This window comes from Scyliorhinus torazame, chromosome 16, assembly GCF_047496885.1.
Source record: "Scyliorhinus torazame isolate Kashiwa2021f chromosome 16, sScyTor2.1, whole genome shotgun sequence".
NCBI lineage: Eukaryota > Metazoa > Chordata > Chondrichthyes > Carcharhiniformes > Scyliorhinidae > Scyliorhinus > Scyliorhinus torazame.
Genome location: NC_092722.1, coordinates 98,765,054 through 98,778,536, shown reverse-complemented (window position 1 = coordinate 98,778,536; position 13,483 = coordinate 98,765,054). Strand labels below are relative to the sequence as shown.

Genomic DNA, 13,483 nt, shown 5'->3' with positions numbered 1-13,483 from the left:
GCGGATCAGGTTAGACTGAGGAAAGGATGGGTGGGACAGGTATTCCATTCAGGGTTGGACGCGAAAAACAGAGGGGTGGCAATACTGGTGGGGAAACGTGTATCGTTCGAGGCTAAGACCATAGTGGTGGACAGTGGGGGCAGGTATGTGATGGTGAGTGGCAGATTGCAGGGTGAGGCGGTTGTGCTGGTGAACGTATATGCCCCGAACTGGGATGACGTGGGATTCATGAAGCGAATGCTGGGACGTATCCCGGACCTGGAGGTGGGAAACTTGTTAATGGGGGGGGGGGGGGGGGACTTTAACACAGTGCTTGACCCAGGGCTGGACCGGTCCAGATCCAGGACCGGGAGAAGGTCAGCAGCGGCCAAGGTGCTTAAGGGATTCATGGAGCAAATGGGAGGAGTGGATCCGTGGAGATTCGCCAGACCGATGGGTAAAGAGTTTTCCTTTTTCTCCCACGTCCACAAGGTATATTCCCGGATAGACTTTTTTGTTTTGGGAAGGGCACTGATCCCGAGGGTGGCAGGAACGGAGTACTCGGCTATAGCCGTGTCAGATCACGCCTCGCATTGGGTGGATCTGGAACTGGGAGAGGAAAGGGAGCAGCGCCCACTCTGGCGATTAGACATGGGACTACTGGCGGACAAGGCGGTATGCGGAAGGGTGAGGGGATGTATCGAAAGATACCTGGAGGTCAATGACGATGGGGAGGTCCAGGTGGGAGTAGTATGGGAAGCGCTGAAGGCGGTGGTTAGAGGAGAGCTGATTTCCGTCAGGGCCCACAAGGTGAAACAAGAGGGTAAAGAAAGAGAGAGATTAGTAGGGGAAATTTTGAGGGTGGATAGGAAGTATGCGGAGGCCCCAGACGAAGGGCTATACAGGGAAAGGCGAAGACTTCAGACGGAGTTTGACCTGCTGACCACAAGAAAGGCAGAGGCAGAGTGGAGGAAGGCACAGGGGATGCGATAAGAGTATGGGGAAAAGGCGAGCCGGCTGCTGGCCGCATACTTCCTATCCACCCTCAAAATTTCCCCTACTAATCTCTCTCTTTCTTTACAACTTCGGAAGAGGGGGTGGCGAGAGAGATCGGGGGAGTTAGGGACGAAACGGGAAAGATGGAGCAGAGAGCAGGGAAAGTGAACGAGGTGTTCAAGACATTCTATGAGAGGCTGTATAAGTCCCAACCCCCGGAGGGGAAAGAGGGAATGATACACTTTTTGGACCAGCTAGAGTTCCCGACGGTGGAGGGGCAGGAGAGACGACATAGGGGAGTGACGAGTGCCTCGGTGTGGCCCCGATAAGGAATAACCACAGGTTCGTCCCGGGGAGGATAGATGGGGGATTTCAATGTTGGCAGCGAGCAGGAATTAGGAAGCTGAAGGACCTGTTTGTGGACGGGACGTTTGCGAGCATTGGAAGAAAAATATAAGTTGCCACCAGGGAATGCCTTCCGATACATGCAAGTGAGGGCATTTACGAGGCAACAGATGAGGGAATTTCCGCGGCTCCCGACACAGGGGGTCCAGGATCGAGTGATTTCGGGGGCATGGGTTGGATAAGGTAAAGTGTCCGAAATATACAGAGAGATGAGACGAGGGGGAGGCGATGGTAGAGGAGCTGAAGGGAAAATGGGAAGACGAGCTGGGGGAAGAGATTGAGGAGGGGCTGTGGGCAGATGCCCTAAGTAGGGTAAATTCCTCGTCCTCATGTGCCAGGCTTAGCCTGATTCAATTTAAGGTTCTACATAGAGCGCATATGATGGGAGCAAGACTGAGCAGGTTTTTTAGGGTGGAGGACAGGTGTGGGAGGTGCTCGGGAAGCTCGGCGAACCACACTCACATGTTCTGGTCGTGTCCGGCACTGTACGAGTTCTGGGAGGGTGTGACAAGAGTGATCTCAAAGGTGGTGGTGGTCCGGGTCAAACCAAGCTGGGGGTTGGCTATATTTGGGGTTGCAGAAGAACCGGGAGTGCAGGAGGCGAAAGAGGTCGCCGTCTTGGCCTTTGCGTCCCTAGTAGCCCGGCGAAGGATTCTACTTATGTGGAAAGAAACGAAGCCCCCCCGGGCGTGGAGGCCTGGATAAACGACATGGCAGGGTTCATAAGACTGGAACGAATAAAATATGCGTTAAGAGGATCGGCTCAGGGGTTCACCAGGCGGTGGCAGCCGTTCCTTGACTATCTCGCGGAACGATAATGGAAAAACAGAAAAGACAGCAGCAGCAACCCAGGGGGGAGGGGGGTGGGGATTATTCCGTGTTTTTGTTTTACTTAGTTAGTTGTTGATATTTGTTTTTTGATTATTTCTTTTTTCCATCTGTTGTTAGTTTAATATATTATTTAAATAACGTTTAATGTATATTCCTTTACTAAGTTGTAAAAACGGAAAATCTTTGTTTGAAAAACTTCAATAAAATATATTTCCAAAAACAAAAGAAAATGGAGTTGATTATAATCTCAGATCAGCTATGATCTCATTGAATGGCAGATAGATTTGGTGGGCTGAATGGCCTACTACTGCTCGGATGTCTTCTGGTAGGGGGCAGGCGAGTTGGAATTGAGGAATGGGCGAGGTGAGCTCTGGGGCTGGGGCAGGTAAGCTTTGGAATCAGGATGGGGAGGTGTGCTCCTCGATGGAGGATTGGGGACAGTGGGCTCATAGGTATTATGAACATCTGTGCTGCTGAATTACATGGATTCCAGACATGGGCACATGAATATTTTTAGGTATCAATGGTGCCATTGTTGGTTCAGGCATAGAACAGCACAATATAACTGCAAGGCTTGTGGGTTACCATGACTGCAGAACTGAAGATTATCTCACCTTTTCTGTATTAAGGAAACAAACAGGTTTATTTGGCTCCAGAGCTTCTTGTAACCAGGTATCTTGCAGGCCAAGTATGACCAGCTCACTCCACTTGGGCAGCTGTAATATTGCAGTTGCTACCTGTTCGGAGCCACATTCCAGCTTTCCCTCATATATGAGCTTGTTGCTGAGTGACATAATTGTGCTGTGGAGATTAATAAAGGATTGAAAGGATCATTATGGGTCAGTAGAATTCACTTGTTATAAATCAAGTGTTGTATTCAAAACAATTACCTGTTCATTCTGTACTGAACATTCAGCTGAACAACGGCATCAAAATTCTGCTCCAGACGCTTAAACAAACTCTCATCCATTCCCAGAGCTCTGTTGACATAAAATGCATTAAATTAGCGGTGTGTGGATGCGGCGGGTGCAGTACGTTGGTGTGCAGCTGTGGACACTGTTAATGCGTGTATGTGCTGTGATGTGTTGGTCTGTAAGCGTGGGAACAGAGTGTGTGGGTGGGCGGGGGAACACGAGGACAGTGTACATATTGGAGCAGGACAGAGATCAGTTGTTACATTCTAATAAACACACAAAACCCATGGGGTTACAACTCCAAGCTACAGTGGTGTACAGACCATGCTCGGTGATAAATAATGAGAGAAAATTTAAAGGGACAGCGCACTAAAAAAAAGGTCACCCACACAAAACAACTAAATTTAAAGGGGACATCGGCTGTAGGGAGTAATTGGTATAAATGAGAACTGGTAACCCGCAGAAACTATTTGGCATATTTGATTTGCTCGCAAAGCTACAAGTCAAAATGACCAAATCCTGAAGAATTACCCAATTATTTCCTCTTCATCAATGAAGACAATGCAAATACTGATTCAATATCTCAGCCATAGCCTCTGCTAGCCTTTTATACCGTTTCCCCTAATCAGCCTCACCTTTCCTTTGACTAACCTTTTACTATTTATATGTTTGTAGAAGACTTCAGTGTTCCCTTCTACACCACCTGTAGATTTTTTTTCTAGCCTTTATTCCTGTTTTCAGATCTCCTCTTTACTTTTTCTGTTCGCCTTCTTTCTCTATTGTATTATAAAACTGGAATTGATCAGAAGCATCCATTTTTTGTCTCATTTAAATCTCTCCACCTTTGGTCATCCAGGGAGGATGTTCTTCCCCAACCCCTCAAAAGGATTTTTCTACTTTGTACCTGAACCATCTCCTCTTCGCAGACCTCCTACAGCTTATTTATTGCGTTAACTAAAATCTTTGATTCTAATCCACCTAGTAAATTATATTTTTATTTTTACAGTGCAGAAGGAGGCCATTCGGCCCTGGGCCAGATCACCTTCCAGCTCCCTGAAATTGGCCCTCCACCACTTCAGTATTCTCATATTTGCTTTTCCATAAATAAACAATGATATAATGGTCACTGTTTCTCTAATGATCGCCCACTGAAACATGTTCCATTTCATAGAATCAGAATCCCCACAGTGCAGGAGGCCATTTGGCCCGTCGAGTCTGCACCGACCCTCTGAAAGAGTATCCTACCGAGGCCCACTACCCACCCCATCCCCACAACCCCACCTAACCTGCACAGCCCTGAACACTAAAGGGCAACTTAGCATGATCAATCCACCTAACCTGTACATCTTTGGACTGTGGGAGGAAACTGGAGCACCCGGACGAAACCCACGCAGACACGGGGAGAACGTGCAGACTCCGCACAGACAGTGACCCAAGCCGGGAATCGAACCTGGGACCCTGGCACTGTGATGCAACAGTGCTAACCACTGTGCTACTTGTCCCACTTCATTTTAATTTCCCAGAACTAGACCCAACTGTACTTCATTTTTCGTTTTGGCATAACTGTTGTTCCTCATTGTCACTATAATTTGATGGACTTTTCACTGATCTTTGCTCCTCCGTCTTTCCACTATTTGGTGGACTACAGTCCTCAACTTTAGCCAAACAATCTCTGCCTGAGAACATTCAAAAACATTATCCATATGTGCGGACTTCTCACCTGTCTTCAATAAAGAGCTGCCAGTTTATCTTCTACCAATACTGCAATCGCTTTTCCTCCTTATTTTTATCCTCAATACATTGCAACCAAGAATGTGAAGTTTACATTCTGGTTCATCTTTGAGCCAGATTTCCACTATTGTCACAATATCACATGACAAGTGTGCCAATCAGCTCACAAACTTTATTTACCATGCTCCCTGTATTTACACACACGCACCTCAAAACAACTTTAGTTTGCTTTTCATTTCTCCCCTGTCTGATCACTCTTCTTTTGGGCTACTCTTCATTGACACGCTGCTCGTCTCTCCCAGTCTTCTTGCACATATTTTAATGTTCTTCTCATGCTTCAACATGGGCCCCCTCTCCAACCAAATTAATGCAACTCTTCCCCCACAGCATTGGTTCACCGCTCAAGGAATACATTGACCCCCAGGCCTGTTGAGGTGCAACCTGCCCATTTTATAAGATCTCGCCCGTGAGAAGATGGCTTGTCTATTTGACACTATTCATTACAGATTAGCTGGTTTTCTAATATAGCTCAGATTGAAGTTAGCTGAAGATCATACCTGGCATCCGAGCTCTGAATGATAGGTGGCAGCTGTTGATGATCTCCCACCAGCACAAACCGACCAGCAGCAAATAAGGGGCCCAAGCAGATCAGCTGGTTGATCTGGGATGCCTCATCCACAATACAGAAGTCAAACCGCCTTTGACTGAAGATTGGGTGCTTCATTCCCATACAGGTTGTTGCAACCACGAGCTGTAACACAATGACCTACCGTTAATACCAGATTATCTTTGGTGCCAAAGAGAAAATGCTGGAAAATCTCAGCAGGTCTGGCAGCATCTGTAGGGAGAGAAAAGAGCTAACTTTTCGAGTCCAGATGACCCTTTGTCAAAGCTTTGTCAAAGTATTTTCTCTTTGGTTTCCAGCATTTTCTCTTTGGTTTCAGATTCCAGCATCCGCAGTAATTTGCTTTTACCTTTGGTGCCATGGATCATGGCTGAGAAAGAAAGACTTGTATTCATATAGTGCCTTTCACACGGTCACAAGCACTTACTTCACAGCCAATCAAATGCTTCTGAAATGATCCCATATGCAAATCTACTACCAGGTGTAAAATAAGGTTGTGGTTTTAAAGGGATAAAACAATTCAAATTTGGCAGGAGGCAAAGACCAGGAAGAATGAATGTTTTTCCATTAGCAGGAAGTGGGTATTTTGGGGTGGCTCTGTGGTTAGGACTGCTGCCTCACAGCACCAGGGACCTGGGTTCAATTCCAGCCTTGAGTGACTGTCTGTGTGGAGTTTGCACGTTCTCCCCATGTCTGCATTGGTTTCCTCCGGGTGCTCTGGTTTCCTCCCACAGTCCAAAGTTGTGCATTTAGTTGGATTGGCCATGCTAAAATTGCCCATTAGTGTCCAAAGATGGTTAGGTGGGGTTAGGGTGGAGGAAGTGGACTGAGGTAGGGTGCTCTTCCAGAGGGTCTTTGCAGACTCAATGGGCCGAATAGCCTCCTGCTGCACTATAGGAATTCTATGTACGCCAGCAACCTGGATGTCCAGATTAAAGCATACACATGTACATTCTCTGGTGGGATCAAATATCTCAGGTTGCAGGATGTACTTTTTTTTTTTATTCGTTCATGGGGTGTGGGCATTGCTGGCCTTTATTACCCAGCCCTAATTTCCAGTGGTTTGCTAGGCCATTTAAGAGTCAACCACATTGCTGTGGATCTAGAGTCCCATGTACGCCAGACCAGGTAAGGATGGCAGATTCCCTTCCCTAAAGGACATTAATGAACCAGGTGGGTCTTTACAACAATGGTCATCATTAAGACTTTTCTTCCAGATTTTTATTCAACTTAAATTTCACCATCTGCTGTGGCGGGATTCAAACCCGAGTCCCCTGAGCATTATCCTGGGTGTCTGGATTACTAGTCTAGAGACTATACCACTGCGCCATCGCCTCCCCTTCGAGGCTGGGTAAGGATATAGAGAGGTGCAGTGCTGGATGGAAGAGGTATCAGACATTACAAGATTCAAATTTTCACAGCAGTAAGATAGATTGTAAATGTAGCTCACTTGTCAAGAAATGTGAAGGTTTCCAATTTAAGGAAAGGGCTAGGCCATTCAAGCATTTTGTTTCCACACAAGAACTAGTCAAAATTTTTAAACTCACACACAAACCTCTCGCCCACCAAAAGACTGTGGAAATTGAAATTTTCAAGATCAAGATTAACAGGTTGTAATTACCACGGTGGCACAGTGGTTAGCACTGCTGCCTCACAGCGATGGGATCCCAGGTTCAATTCCGGCCTCGCCTGACTGTGTGGAGTTTGCACATTCCCCCAGCGTCTGCAGGGGTTTCCTCTCACAGTCCAAAGATGTGCAGGTTATTGGCCATGCTAAATTGCCCCTTAGTATCCAACGATTAGGTTGAGTTACGGCGATGGGGTGGGGGCATGGGCTTAAGTAGGGTGCTCTTTCCAAGGGCCGATGGAGACACGATGGGACGAATGGCCTCTTTCTGCACTGTAAATTCTATGATTCTATACCAAGGAACTGGGATCAAATGGAGTTGAAATAAAGGTTGGCCACAACTAACTGACAGAGCAGACTTGAACCAAAAGACCGTACCCTATTGCCATAAATGCTGTTTTACACAAAAAGAGAGACCATCTAGTTTTCCAGATGTGGTCCGTCTGCGTGGGCAAACATGACACTGATGGCCACCATTTAAGGATGTTCCAAGCCTTGAACATATTTTGGATTTTGTCCAGCTGGATTCGACATTCATCTCTGGTGGATGACATCCCATGTGTCAGCATTTATTGCTCGTTCGGAGAACCGGTGCAGAGAATGTCTGAATTGCCTGCACCATAACATTTCTGGGATTCTGTGAATATTCTGTTTGTCTATTCTGCCTGCTAAAGTAAACAACCTCACATTTTCCACATTACACTCCATCTGCCAATTTTCTGTCCACTCACTGTGCAGACTCTTTGTATCCTCCTCACAACTTGTTTTCCTCCTTATCTTTGCATCAGCAGCAACTTTCATAGAATCTCTACAGTGCAGACAGAGCTATTTAACCCATTGAGTCTGCACCGACCCTCTAAAAGAGCACCCCACCCAGACCCACTGCCCCACTTAACCTGCACATCTTTGAACTGTGGGAGGAAACCGGAGCACCATGAGGAAACCCACAGACACGGGGAGAACATGTAAACTCCACACAGTCACCCAAGACTGGAATTGAACCCAGGTTCCTGGCGCTCCAGCTGCTCCTTTCATCGAAGTCACTAATATAGATCGCAATAGTCGAGGCCGCAATGCTGATCCCCGTAGCATGATTGCATCCCTGTGATTTAGCCAATCCTCTGTCCGTACAAGATTGTACCCTCCGGACGTTTATTCCAAAGTAAATTCCCCGAGTGCATACAACATTCTGAATTAAGCTCCTTTGAAAGAGAATCCCCTTTCCTGCTATGATATCACCTCTAACACCATGAACTCTTAATCAGTAACCTATTATGTGACATCTTGTCAAATGCCTTTTAGAAATACAAATATACTACATCTACTGGTACTTCATCCATCTTTATCCACCCTGCTGGTTACATCCTCAAAAGAATTTGAATAAAAACAGTTGGGCTGAGGACACTATCGTGAGGAACTCCTGCAGCGATGTCCTGGGCTAAGCTTCCTTTGTGCTAGGTATGAATCCAATTGGTGAAGAGCATGCCCCAGTTCCTAATGACTTCAGTTTTGCGAGGGCTTCTTGATACCACTATCAAATGATGCCTTGAAGTCAAGTCACTTGCACCTCAATTGGCCTTCGGCAGTTAAAGAGGTTGAATGATTAAAATGCTAACAGGGTGCCCACTCCTGGTCTATATCCTGTGCTTGCTACTAAAGAGTGCTCTGACTCTTCTGTTGAATGAGAACAGGATCAGGCTACTCTCTGATACGTTCCACAGTAAAATAGGCCACAGTCTATAATCAGACAAAGAAATGGGACACCTGTGAGTAATGCAAGAGGGCACCCAAGAGCTATGACATATTATTGTAGCACACGACACAATCAGACAAAACCAAGGCTTCAGCTAACATTGCAAGACTTACTTTGCTCTTGTACAGCTCTTTCAGCTCAGTAAGAGTTCGGATGGATTGCCTTCTGCAAATATCTTCGTCAGTGAATTTCCGAATGTCAGGATGGACCTTTTGATAACGTCCCAAACGCAGGAAGCCCACCTTGAATCGAGCCAGTTTGAGCAAAATGTTATCAACAGCTGAGTGAGTGTAACTAGTCAGGAGGACACTGAAACCACAGGCTTGAAGGATTCTAACCTGCAAGAACAGAAAAATAATCACCAAATATATTTCAGAATTAACATGGAATTAGGTCTCTCACATCAACAGTAATATATCACTCTATTGTAAATAATAAAACGAAAGACAGACTGTGCTCTCCAGCGGTACCAGAAGGCTACGCTGAAACCGTTGGAAATGTAGCATCTTTGCCATGTCAGGAACTGACACCAATCAGTGGGTCCTGCTGCAGACAGATAACACCAACACTAGACATTATATTCCTAGGAGTGTAATACTGTGCATTACCATCCTGGGCGCTTTTCCTTACCAGAGTACAGATGGTAGTAGTTTTGCCTGTTCCTGGCATGCCCACAATCAGCGTGCAGTCCTTGGAAAGCAGTACCCTCTTCATTGCTTGTTTCTGAGGCTTGTTCAGGCCTAGGAAAGCAGAAAACGAGATGAGTGTTCCAGTGGCTGGACAGGCAAGGGAGTGTGGGGGAGAAGGGGGCTGGCAAGGAGGGGTGGGGATGAAAGAGGCTGAGGTGGTGGTTAAGCGGGGAAGGGAGCATACCTCGCAGAATATTGGCCACAGTTTCCTTGGCTTCCCGTGGGAGTACGGTGCTCAGGTAGGGAATGAACTGTGGAGGCCTGAGTCCTATGATCAGATCTCGTAGCTTATTGCTGAGGAAATACAGAATAAATCATTAATTTGATACCTTTTTAGATCTAAGAGAAATGTAAAATTAATGCATTGGGGTTTTATTTTGTGATGGAGTTCACTGTGATGAATGCCGGATTTTAGGTATAAACATTTGGCAATTTAGGGGTTAAAAGCCCTGGTCAGAGTGTGTTTCCCTGCAGTTGTCATGCTTTTAAAATAATCTTGTTTTGCAAAATCAGAAAGCTTTTGCATCCAGAGGCGAAGTTGATTATCGTAAAAGCCTGGGCCAATGCACTATTGTTTGACTAGGAGGAGTCCTTGGAGAGTTGGTGTGTTTTCAGCTTGGGGAGATGATGTCATTACTGGGTGGAGCTAAGGCATTCAGACATTTTGAGAAAGCTTTTGAGCTGAGTTCTAGTCTGGCTAACACCGAGTTCACAAGGAAGAGCTTTTCTCTCACAGTAGGCTAGTTAAAAAAAGATTAACAGTATGTAAAGCAATGCAGACTTATCCGAGGACAAGGGGGAATCTGCAGCATTCCAGTTGAAATAGCCTTTTGAAGACTGCAGGGCTTGAAACAGGAGCCAAATCTGTTCTGGAAAGCAAGTATTACTCTGGGCCATTGTGATGTAGGATGGAAGGAGAGCTGCATGTTTTTATTTCTTGTTGTTTAATTGGGACTAAATATAATAATTAAAGGTATTTGGTCGGCCCACGGCCCATGACCCCATGGTCGGCTTATGAAGAAAGTAAGGAGGTGTGGGACAGAGGGAAATTTGGCCAATTGGATAAGTAACTGGCTATCACATAGAAGACAGACGGTGGTGGTGGATGAAAAATTTTCAGACTGGAGACCAGTTACCAGCGGTGTACCACAGGGAACAGTGCTGGGTCCTCTGCTATTTGTGATTTTTATCAATGACTTGGAGGAGGGGCTGAAGGGTGGGTCAGTAAATTTGCTGATGACACCAAGATTGGTGGAGTAGTGGATGGGGTGGAGGGCTGTTGTAGGCTGCAAAGAGACATTGATAGGATGCAGAGCTGGGCCGAAAAATGGCAGATGGAGTTTAACCCTGATAAGTGCAAGGTGATTCATTTTGGTAGAAAAAAATTTGAATGCGGATTCCAGGGTCAACAGCAGGGTTCTGAGGAATGTGAAGGAACAGAGAGATCTTGGGGTTCATGTCCACAGATCTCTGAAGGTTGCCACTCAAGTGGATAGAGCCGTGAAGAAGGCCTATAGTGCATTAGCATTTATTAACAGCGGGCTTAAGTTTAAGAGCCGCGGGGTTATGCTGCAACTGTACATTATCATAGAATTTACAGTGCAGAAGGAGGCCATTCGGCCCATCGAGTCTGCACCGGCTCTTGGAAAGAGCACCCTACCCAAGGTCAACACCGCCACCCTATCCCCATAACCCAGTAACCCTACCCAACACTAAGGGCAATTTTGGACACTAAGGGCAATTTATCATGGCCAATCCACCTAACCTGCACATCTTTGGACTGTGGGAGGAAACCGGAGCACCCGGAGAAAACCCACGCACACACGGGGAGGATGTGCCGACTCCGCACAGACAGTGGCCCAAGCTGGAATCGAACCTGGGACCCTGGAGCTGTGAAGCAATTGTGCTATCCACAAGGCTACCGTGCTGCCCCACATGACCCTGGTGAGACCACATTTGGAGTATTGTGTGCAGTTCTGGTCACCTCACTATAGGAAGGATGTGGAAGCATTGGAAAGGGTGCAAAGGAGATTTACCAGGAGGCTGCCTGGTTTGCAGGATAGGTGTTATGAGGAAAGGTTGAGGGAGCTGGGGCTTTTCTCTTTGGAGCGGAGGAGGATGAGAGGCGACTTAGTAGAGGTTTATAAGATGATGAGGGGGATGGATAGAGTGGACGTTCAGAGACTATTTCTTCCGGTGGATGTAGCTGTTACAAGGGGGCATAACTAGAATGTTCAGGGTGGGAGATATAGGAGGGATGTCCGAGGTAGGTTCTTTAATCAGAGACTAGTTAGGGTGTGGAATGGACTGATTGCTGTGATAGTGGAGTCGGACACTTTAGGAACTTTCAAGCGGTTATTGGATAGGCACATGGAGCACACCAGAATGACAGGGAGTGGGATAGCTTGATCTTGGTTTCGGACAAAGCTCAGCACAACATCGAGGGCTGAAGGGCCTGTTCTGTGCTGTACTGTTCTATGTATTGTATTTACCTATTGGATAGTATTGTTTGAGAGGTAAATGTAAGCTATTTTCGGGTATGATGTTAAAGATTGTTAAAATTTGATATTGTGCTAATAATAAAGTTGTGCGCTACAATACCAAATCCCTATTTCTTTGTGCAATCACTCCTTGAGCAAAGTATTCTTTCCGCACAGTATTACAAAATAAACTCAAATATTAGGGTTTCGGTTTAGGATCCTAGCCACTGCTGAGATCTGGTCTGGGATCGACAGAGTGTCATTCAGTTGATATTGGACACTACCCTCTGTCCAATAGCTTTATTCTGCACGAACATGTCCTGAGAGTATTTGATGCAAACAGCATAAAGGGGATCACCTGATCTCCATATCCCTGGATTCCCTTGTCGTTGGGCAGCATGATGTCACAATGGTTAGCTGCTATTTATTTCCTTCAAGTGCCCATCCAATTTCCTGTTGAAATTATTGATCGTCTCTGCTTCTACCACTCTCTTGGGCAGCAAATTCATGTCATTATCCACTCATTGAATAAAGATTCTTCGTCACATTCCATTATATTTCTTGCCCAAAACTCTCTATCCAACACTGTGCTGTACCTGCTCTGGGAGTATTTGATGGGACAGTATAGAGGGAGCTTTACTCTGTATCTAACCCCGTGCTGTACTGTCCTGGGAGTGTTGATGGGGACAGAACATACCATATAATCTTACAATACCACAGCACAGGAAGAATCTCTCTACCAAGAGGCTAATTGGCCAATTGCTTCAGTGCCAATCAACTTGCATTTTCCTCAAACTCTAATATTTTTCCCAAATCATAGCTTGCCGTGTAAAATATTTCCTCCAGTCATCTCAGGTTCCTTAATTTTATATCGGTGAGAAGGACCGACTGCTGGCAAGGAAGGGCTGGGTGGGACAGAGGTACCATTCATGCTGCGGGACGAGGACAAGGGGAGTAGCAATATTAATTAGCAAAAGGATGAGGTTTACAGAAACCAAGACAGTTACGGACCCAGGGAGAAGGTACGTCATGGTCAGCGGTGTCCTGGAAGGGGCACCGGTCGTACTGGTAAATGTGTACGCTCCCAACTGAGATGACTCAGAATTCATAAAGACCATGGCTGAAATCCCCGACCTTGACACACACCGACTAATTATGGGGGCGACTAACTGCATGCTGGACCCACTGACCGACCGATCAAACCCCAAAACGGGGAAAAAGTCTGGCATGGCTAGGGAGCTAGGGGCCTTGATTGAACAGATGGGGGCTGTGGACCATGGAGGTTCCTGCACCTGGGAGAAAAAGAGTTCTCATTCTTTTCGCAGGTGCACAGGGTGTACACCCATATCGACTTCTTTCCAGTGGGGAAATTGGTGCTTCCAGGGATCACGGGAACGGACTACTCCGCGATCGTTGACTCCGACCACGCTCCACATTATATGGATGAGGTTGG

General features: G+C 46.3%; 1 protein-coding gene across 2 annotated transcripts in view; it reads right to left on the bottom strand.

The window, feature by feature from the left end:
• dna2 (DNA replication helicase/nuclease 2) overlaps positions 1–13,483 on the bottom strand; it is a 180,869-nt gene that overhangs the window by 27,538 nt on the left and 139,848 nt on the right. For both annotated transcript variants that reach the window (XM_072478779.1, XM_072478780.1), the window contains 6 exons: positions 9,735–9,844; positions 9,492–9,601; positions 8,975–9,199; positions 5,414–5,607; positions 3,102–3,191; positions 2,826–3,012 (listed from right to left, as the gene is read on the bottom strand). In XM_072478779.1, the coding sequence (XP_072334880.1) occupies positions 2,826–3,012; positions 3,102–3,191; positions 5,414–5,607; positions 8,975–9,199; positions 9,492–9,601; positions 9,735–9,844 (916 nt within the window). The remainder of the gene's footprint in view (positions 1–2,825; positions 3,013–3,101; positions 3,192–5,413; positions 5,608–8,974; positions 9,200–9,491; positions 9,602–9,734; positions 9,845–13,483) is intronic.